The sequence below is a fragment of the Limulus polyphemus genome, unplaced genomic scaffold (assembly GCF_000517525.1).
Source record: "Limulus polyphemus unplaced genomic scaffold, Limulus_polyphemus-2.1.2 Scaffold2917, whole genome shotgun sequence".
Classification (NCBI taxonomy): domain Eukaryota; kingdom Metazoa; phylum Arthropoda; class Merostomata; order Xiphosura; family Limulidae; genus Limulus; species Limulus polyphemus.
In genome coordinates this window covers 132,389-141,874 of record NW_013668527.1, presented here as the reverse complement: position 1 = coordinate 141,874, position 9,486 = coordinate 132,389, and the positions used below count along the sequence as shown (strand labels likewise).

General features: G+C 30.8%; 1 protein-coding gene across 1 annotated transcript in view; it reads left to right on the top strand.

Moving 5' to 3' along the window:
- Positions 1 to 9,486, top strand: part of LOC106468212 (cAMP-specific 3',5'-cyclic phosphodiesterase-like) — a 23,351-nt gene that overhangs the window by 1,455 nt on the left and 12,410 nt on the right. The window contains exons 2-5 of the mRNA XM_013928626.2: positions 875 to 1,084; positions 2,736 to 2,840; positions 7,496 to 7,551; positions 8,564 to 8,676. Coding sequence (XP_013784080.1) covers positions 966 to 1,084; positions 2,736 to 2,840; positions 7,496 to 7,551; positions 8,564 to 8,676 — 393 coding nt within the window. The 5' untranslated portion in view covers positions 875 to 965. The remainder of the gene's footprint in view (positions 1 to 874; positions 1,085 to 2,735; positions 2,841 to 7,495; positions 7,552 to 8,563; positions 8,677 to 9,486) is intronic.

Here is a 9,486-nt window from a genome sequence, read left to right as displayed (position 1 = left end):
AAGTAATTTACACTGACATGGATATATATATATACCCATTCAAGCCGTCTCCAGCCATAAGTAGAAGATTAGTTTCTTTCATCAGTTGCAAAAGTAAAAAAAAAAACACTAAAACTTAAATCTTATCAAGAACAAAAGCCAGATGTGGGAAATATGAACATTATTTCTTAAACAAACTTTATTTAACATCCAACACTACATCAATAATGTGCAGGTAATAACTGAGTTAGATTAATCAAAAGGTATTTATTTAAAGGGAACAGGCAAAAAATATTGCTGATTTGAGACATTATGGGAAATGTTTAGAGATTTTTTAGCAGTTTTTTTTCTTTTTCACTCTGGACATTTTCCCAGAAATTTGCAAATGTAGAGATTGAAGAACTGACTTTATTTTGGAAGAGTTAGTGAACTGTGTAGCTAGAGGATATGTTTCATCTTCAGTGTAATGATGATAACATTCCTTTCTGTTATGTCATTTGTATTATTCATTATAAGTAAAGCTATACTAATCTTCGTACCTAGTTTGGGTAAACATGTGTTTATAAATAGCACATGAGAGGAGGTTGGTGGATAAGACCAGAAATAGCCTTGTCATAATTACTACAGTTTTTTTTTTATGTGACACAAACATTTAAATATTCACAGATAAGGGTGAATTGTTCTGTGAGGTACGTGAACCTTTAAACAGCATGAAGTTCACAGGGAAGGCTGGTACCTTGTGTTCTACTGTTTCTTTCTTTTTAGTGTAGCTTGCATACCTACTGTGTTTTTAGTTGGAGAAGCTCCAAAATAGACTTAGTTGGAACAGATGTTACTGCTTAAGAAGAGAAGTTCATTTGAACTGTTATAATTCAAAGAAAATACTCTGAATCAGTTCTTTAGATTGCTTGAATGGTGAATTTCTTGAGTACTTCCTGGTAGAACAGATTTTGTGGTCCAGACTACGTACTTATTGATGGTGTGAAATGGCTGTTATTCCAAAGGAGGAAAGAAAGCTCCAACGTAACTATAGCACTGGCATTCTCAGGGACAAACATCGGTACTCCTTCTGGGAGAAGCTTCTCCAAGTTCCTGGCAGTGTAGGGTATGTTACCTTCAAGTCTTAGTCCAACATTTCAGTTAACATTGTTACTAATTCTTTCAGGTTAGGTGATACTTCACTTTAGAGTTTATCTTGAGAAAGTATTCTTTACTTATGTCATTTTAACTTAATTGAAGCAAAATATCCTACCATTAAATAGTCCATTTCTTTTGTTTAAATGGCACTCTTTTTATAAATCTCAATGTCCTATTAATATTTAATATTGTAGTCTGCTATTGTTAGCTGGAGTTGTTTTCATGAACCTTAATCTACCTACTGTCATCCTACCAATAATTGATAGTTTAGTTACCTGTTGTTAGATGGAGCTTTCTTAATGAACCTCAATCTACCTACTGTCATCCTACTAACAGTTAATTGTTTAGTTACCTATTGTGAGATGGAGCTTTCTTAATGAACCTCAATCTACCTACTGTCATCCTACTAACAGTTAATTGTTTAGTTACCTATTGTGAGATGGAGCTTTCTTAATGAACCTCATTCTACCTACTGTCATCCTACCAATAGTTGATAGTTTAGTTACCTATTGTTAGATGGAGCTTTCTTAATGAACCTCAATCTACCTACTGTCATCCTACTAACAGTTGATTGTTTAGTTACCTATTGTGAGATGGAGCTTTCTTCCTAAACCTTAATCTACCTACTGTCATCCTACCAACAGTTGATAATTTAGTTACGTATTGTCAAATGGAGCTTTCTTAATGAACCTCATTCTACCTACTGTCATCCTACTAACAGTTGATAGTTTAGTTACCTATTGTCAGATGGAGCTTTCTTAATGAACCTCATTCTACCTACTGTCATCCTACTAACAGTTAATAGTTTAGTTACCTATTGTCAGCTGGAGTTGTCTTAATGAACCTCAATGTACCAACTGTCATCCTACTAACAGTTAATAGTTTAGTTACCTATTGTCAGGTGGAGCTTTCTTCATGAACCTCAATCTACCTACTGTCATCCTACTAACAGTTAATAGTTTAGTTACCTATTGTCAGCTGGAGTTGTCTTAATGAACCTCAATGTACCAACTGTCATCCTACTAACAGTTAATAGTTTAGTTACCTATTGTCAGGTGGAGCTTTCTTCATGAACCTCAATCTACCTACTATCATCCTACTAACAGTTGATAGTTTAGTTACCTATTGTCAGATGGAGCTTTCTTCATGAACCTTAATCTACCTACTTTCAACTGACTAACGTTTAATAGAAACAAGCTTTAATATGGTTGTTTCTGCATGAAATTTCTTATACAATTTTATTGATTATATTTAAATATAAATATTAGTTCACATTTCTAATCTCATTTTTATTTCATAGTGCAAGTATATAGTGTTACTTTATTTTCTTTCTCCAATAAAAAAAGTTGTGAATTTTTATCTAAAGATTAGTAACCTTATAAGCTTTACTCCTGCCTCTGTATGAGTATTTAACATAATATTTACCAGTGTCTTGTTTCAGTTACATTTTTTATGACTTTATTTGAACTTTTAGTATTTATATTAGATAATGTTTGACTAAATTATAACATTCTTTACAAACAGACTTTCAAAAGTTTTGTGTTTTTTCTTGTGTTTTCAAAGTACTATATCATTATAACATTTTCAACATTTTGTGGTATTATTTGTTTCTGCTGTAGTTATGGAGACCAAGATACAATGATTACACCATTTGCTCAAATTCTGCAAAGCTTGAGAAATGTACGGAACAGTTACATCACCCTTGTAAAGGTACCTGCTGACAAGTAAGTGCTTTTATCCATGTTGTAACACCAAGTATAGATACTGAAAGTTAAAGAAGCACTCTTTTAAAGAGGTGGGCATTTGGTTTTCACCTTACTTATATTAAACATTGATTTTATTTAGAAATTTGTCACTAAAGGATCCAGAACTTAAGGGCAATGACAGCTACAGGAAGGATTCAAGGTTAAGGTTCAGGAAGTAGTTAATGTTGGGGTTAGATAGTTGGTAAGCTTTGTTTTTGTAAGGGTTTGATATTTAAAAGAAATACACTCTCGTGTAGGAATGTGATGGATTTGTTTTAGTGCACCTGGACTATGCAGTAGTTAAAAAACACAATTTTTTGTGTTGTTCTACTCTATGTTTTATTGTTAAGATTTCTGTAAACCAGATTTGTAGCTCTGACCTAACAACATTTATGGTAATAACAAGAATTACTTTAAATTTGAAGCTTGTGACTCTCTTGGTAATAACAACAATTACTTTATATTTTAAGCTAGTGACTCTCATGGTAATAATAACAATTACTTTATATTTAAAGCTTGTGACTCTCTTGGTAATAATAAGAATTACTTTAAATTTGAAGCTTGTGACTCTCTTGGTAATAACAACAATTACTTTATATTTTAAGCTGTTGACTCTCTTGGTAATAATAAGAATTACTTTATATTTAAAGCTAGTGACTCACATGGTAATAACAAGAATTACTTTATATTTAAAGCTTGTGACTCTCTTGGTAATAATAAGAATTACTTTATATTTAAAGCTAGTGACTCACATGGTAATAACAAGAATTACTTTATATTTGAAGCTTGTGTCTCTCTTGGTAATAATAAGAATTACTTCATATTTAAAGCTTGTGACTCACATGGTAATAACAAGAATTACTTTATATTTGATGCTTGTGACTCACATGGTAATAACAAGAATTACTTTAGTTTTGAAGCTAGGGACTCCTGTGGTAATAATAACAAAAAAATACTTTATATTTAAAGCTTGTGAATCTCTTGGTAATAATAATAATTACTTTAGATTTGAAGCTAGTGAATCTTGTGGTATTAATTACAAGAACTACTTTAGTTTTTAAGTTAGTGACTCTTGTGGTAATAATAATAATTACTTTATATTTGAAGCTAGTGACTCTTGTGGTAATAATAACAAGAACTACTTTAGATTTGAAGCTAGTGAGTCTTGTGGTAATAATAACAAGAACTACTTTATATTTGAAGCTAGTGACTCTTGTGGTATTAATTACAAGAACTACTTTAGTTTTTAAGTTAGTGACTCTTGTGGTAATAATAATAATAATTACTTTATATTTGAAGCTAGTGACTCTTGTGGTAATAATAGCAAGAACTACTTTAGATTTGAAGCTCTGGCCTAACACCACTCATAGCATTAACAATAACTACTTTCATGTTAAGATCTCATTCATAGCTACTAAGGCAGTTTTTCAGTCACTAGAGGAGTCAAAATATTTAATAAAACTGACATAGAGTATTCAAGGTGTCTAATAAACGAGGCTGAAACTTGAGTTGTATGTTAATTATTAGATATGATGAATACAGGAACAAATGTTTTAAATTCCACAATTGTCTGTATGTGGCGGTCCATATAGCTTGTTAAACATATTATTTATGCACCAAATTGTATTGTTTTTGAGTTCATGAACGTTGGTTACAGGATCCCAAATCACATTGTAATTTGCACAAAACATTTAAATAAAAATATTAGTTAATTACTACAGGGATTTCCTGTGTATTTGACATAGAAAATAACTATTAGACTTTACCCATTTGTTTATATTAATTCTATACGATATGTATGTTGTAATGGGTAGAAACATATGACTACTCAAAATACAGATCCCTCTTGTAGTGAATGATATGATCAAACAAATCTTTTATTAATCATATCATATCATTGAGTAGCTACACAATTGACTATCTGTACTGTACCTACTGCAGGAATCAAACTCCACATTTTAGTGTTTGAAGTCCTAAAGCTTACCAATGAGTCACCAGAGGGCTGGATAAAAGGACAACAGATATTCAGTTTTAATTAAAAATAATAGTAGGTGATGCATTTCATACATCAAAAAAATGTTTAAATTAATAGTTTAGTTATAGTCATTATGTATCAGACCTAAGAGGACAATATTGTTGGAAACAAGATTGAATTAGATAGGTCAGGGTGACTTTTGTTTGGACAGTAACAACATTTCGTTTTTTCAGTAAAACCTTCTAAACCTTTGTGGCTTAGCAAACACACATTTTATTATTATAGACTATTATCCACTATATATTTGTTAAAACTTGTTGAACAGATAGATGTTGACACATTTGTTCAAATGTATTTCCAAAACCTTTCTCCAAAAATTGTGTCAATGCTCCCCTATTATAGTATCTTTTATTTTTACACTATCAGACTTCATTTACCTAATTAATCCTTTTTTTTTTGCCTTATCTTTAATTTTTCACATGGATCTTCTGAGGTTTAAATAAACTGGTAAAACATGTGTTTTGGCAATCTGCATGAAGACTAAGGAAGTGGCTTGTTTAAGCCTTGTTTATATAAGGTTAACCCTAAGCTAATTATAATAAACAGTGCTGACAGTTGCTGGTGAGAAGTATGCCAAGCATGTAAATAGTTTACTTTTATTTTTAGAATAGTCCATAGGACCAGGGTGTAATAAAACTTGTGTAATATGCTCATCACATAAGCACAGTGGTCCAGAGTTATTGTGGGATTACCGTGTTTAATAGCAAGACTTCATTAATTCACTACCTTACCCTTATGGTTGTGTGTCTTTTTAGGATATTTTTCCTTGTGAGTTTTGTTTGACAATACCTAATGTGATCATCAAAACTTTTGAAACTATTCCAGATACCTGTTCATCCCTGTTGATTTATTATCCTTCATATGTATAGCTTTCATCTGGAACTGGTATAATTAAGTTCTAGGGTAATGGTAATATAACACTGCTGATAAGTTCTAGGATAATGGTAATATAACAGTGCTGATATAATTAAGTTCTAGGGTAATGGTAATATAACACTGCTGATAAGTTCTAGGATAATGGAAATATAACACTGCTGATAAAATTAAGTTCTAAGGTAATGGTAATATAAAAGTGCTGGTATAATTAAGTTCTAGGGTAATGGTATTATAACACTGCTGATAAGTTCTAGGATAATGGTAATATAACAGTGCTGGTATAATTAAGTTCTAAGGTAATGGTAATATAACACTGTTGGTATAATTAAGTTCTAGGATAATGATAATATAATGCCACTGGTATAATTATGTTCTAGGGTAATGGTATTATAACACTGTTGGTATAATTAAGTTCTAGGGTAATGGTAATATAACACTGTTGGTATACTTAAGTTCTAGGGTAATGGTAATATAACAGTGCTGGTATAATTAAGTTCTAGGGTAATGGTATTATAACACTGTTGGTATACTTAAGTTCTAGGGTAATGGTATTATAACACTGTTGGTATAATTAAGTTCTAGGGTAATGGTAATATAACACTGTTGGTATAATTAAGTTTTAGGGTGATGGTATACTTAAGTTCTAGGGTAATGGTATTATAACACTGTTGGTATAATTAAGTTCTAGGGTAATGGTAATATAACACTGTTGGTATAATTAAGTTCTAGGGTAATGGTAATATAACACTGTTGGTATAATTAAGTTTTAGGGTAATGGTAATATAACACTGTTGGTAATATTAAGTTCTAGGGTAATGGTAATATAACACTGTTGGTATAATTAAGTTCTAGGGTAATGGTAATATAACACTGTTGGTATAATTATGTTCTAGGATAATGGTAATATAACACTGCTGGTATAATTAATCATTTGCCATATATTAGTCGTGAAATTTCATGATCCTTATCTTTGAGTGTTACTCTTCAAGATCTGTTGTTTAATTCTTTATCTTTGAGAGTTAATCCTCAGTGTGTATTGGATAGTTCTTTCTTTTTAAGTGTTAATCTTCAAGTGCTATTCATCAGATTATTATCTTTGAGTGTTAATCTTCAAGTGCTATTCATCAGATTATTATCTTTGAGTGTTAATATTCAAGTACTATTCATCAGATCATTATCTTTGAGTGTTAATCTTTAAGTGCTATTCATCAGATTATTATCTTTGAGTGTTAATTTTCAAGTGCTATTCACCAGATTATTATCTGAGTGTTAATCTTCAAGTGCTATTCATCAGATTATTATCTTTGAGTGTTAATATTCAAGTACTATTCATCAGATTATTATCTTTGAGTGTTAATCTTTAAGTGCTATTCATCAGATTATTATCTGAGTGTTAATCTTCAAGTGCTATTCATCACATTATTATCTTTGAGTGTTAATCTTTAAGTGCTATTCATCACCTTATTATCTTTGAGTGTTAATCTTTAAGTGCTATTCATCACCTTATTATCTTTGAGTGTTAATCTTTAAGTGCTACTGATCATTTCTATAATTCAGTCAAGCTCATAGTTAGTAGACAGGTTTTTCTTTTTCTTTAACTTAAACTCAACACTTTGTAGTTTTAAATTTAGATGTTTAAATTAGTAAAGCCTAAACAGAAGATAAAATATTTATATGTGGCTATAGAAATGTTGACCTTTATCATGGGTTTTAATGTCCACAGGTCAAGAAGATCTTCGTTAAGTAATAATTCATCTCCAGTGTCAAACAAAATTTCAGGTAAATTAAGATTATGTTTCTAATTTATTTTTGTTTGCTTCACTGCTCTAAACCAACATAAATACAAAATTCTGACACAGATGATCATAGCCTTGTATCTCTATTCCACGACAGTAAAGTCATTTCTTTAGGTTTTATTTTTACCGTAGCTGTTGGTTATATTTATATTTAGAGCTGAATTTTTTCTTCATATCTACGCATAGAGTGAACACTTTTTTCTTCATATCTATACATAGAGTGAACACTTTTTTCTTCATATCTACACATATAGTGAACACTTTTTTCTTCATATCTACACATATAGTGAACACTTTTTTTTTTCATATCTACACATATAGTGAACACTTTTTTCTTCATATCTACACACGTGGTGAACACTTTTTTCTTCATATCTATACATGTGGTGAACACTTTTTTCAGTTATTCTTCATTCATCTTTGTTTATGGCTTATTTAATATTTATTCAATTTTACTGTTTCTGAACTTTGGTAACATTGAGCTGTACTGAGGAATTTTTTCTAAATACTCCTCTGACTCTGTACCCTTAAAGCTTGTTGAATAATTCGTTAAATGTTACAGTTTTTAATTTTGTCAAATGAAACACTGAACAGTTTGTGTAAATTAAAATTTAATTACAAACGTGCTGTTTGAGAGACATTGGTTGACAAGAGGACATAATCAGAAAGAGTTTTACTATCATACAATCTTGCCTTGAATATTATGATTTGACGATGTTTCAGGACACGGTACTCCTTCTTCAGGTGAAGAATGAACACTTAATATTCAAGACAAGACGTTCATTTGTAAAAAGTCTTTCTAAATACAATCATTAATATTTTTTTTCTTATATTCAATACCGTATTGCAATGTACAAAATTTGAAAGAGTGTTAAAAGAGTATGTTATTTTTGTTTCATGTCAATAAATCTGTATGCTAATTTGCAATAAAAGTCTCTGTTTTTCACACTTATCATATTAAAGAAAACTAATCAGTGAGTTTAAACTTCATACAGAGGATCAGTATGCCAAGCTAGCAATGGAGACTCTAGAAAGATTTGACTGGTGTATAGACCAATTGAAAACACTACAGGCACACAGGTCCGTGGGAGATATGACCTCCAGTAAGGTACATGCATTGTGTTTAGGATAAAAGTGTTGAGATCAGCTAGTGGTGCTGATGTACGGTTATGAGAATAATTTTTCATTCTAAAGTATAAATGTGTTGTTCTTGTATTCTCCAGGGGTGTTTACTACTGTAAAGTAAATAGTTCTAAAGTCCTTTTGTTATTTATTGATAGATCTTCACATTCTTTTAATTTACTTTAAGCTAGTGACTATAAAGAGATTAACAGTCGCTGACATTCAGGAACAATGTAATATAACTCAACAACAGCTAAGTAATCAACAATGTACTATGTCATTCAGGAACAATGTAATATAACTCAACAACAGCTAAGTAATCAACAATGTACTATGTCATTCAGGAACAATGTAATATAACTCAACAACTGCTAAGTAATCAACAATGTACTATGTCATTCAGGAACAATGTAATATAACTCAACAACAGCTAAGTAATCAACAATGTACTATGTCATTCAGGAACAATGTAATATAATTTAACAACAGCTAAGTAATCAACAATGTACTATGTACTACATAGGTAAGTATGTAGCTCAAACTCGATGTTCTGGATTGTAATCATCAGTTTATCAGTATGTAGTTCTGGATTGTAATCATTAGTTTATTGGTATTTAGCTCAACCTTGATGTTCTGGATTGTAATCATTAGTTTATTAGTACGTAGCTCAACCTTTACGTTCTGGATTGTAATCATAAGTTTATCAGTACGTAGCTCAACTATGATGTTCTGAATGGTAATCATAAGTTTATCAGTACGTAGCTCAACCTTGATGTTCTGGATGGTAATTATAAGG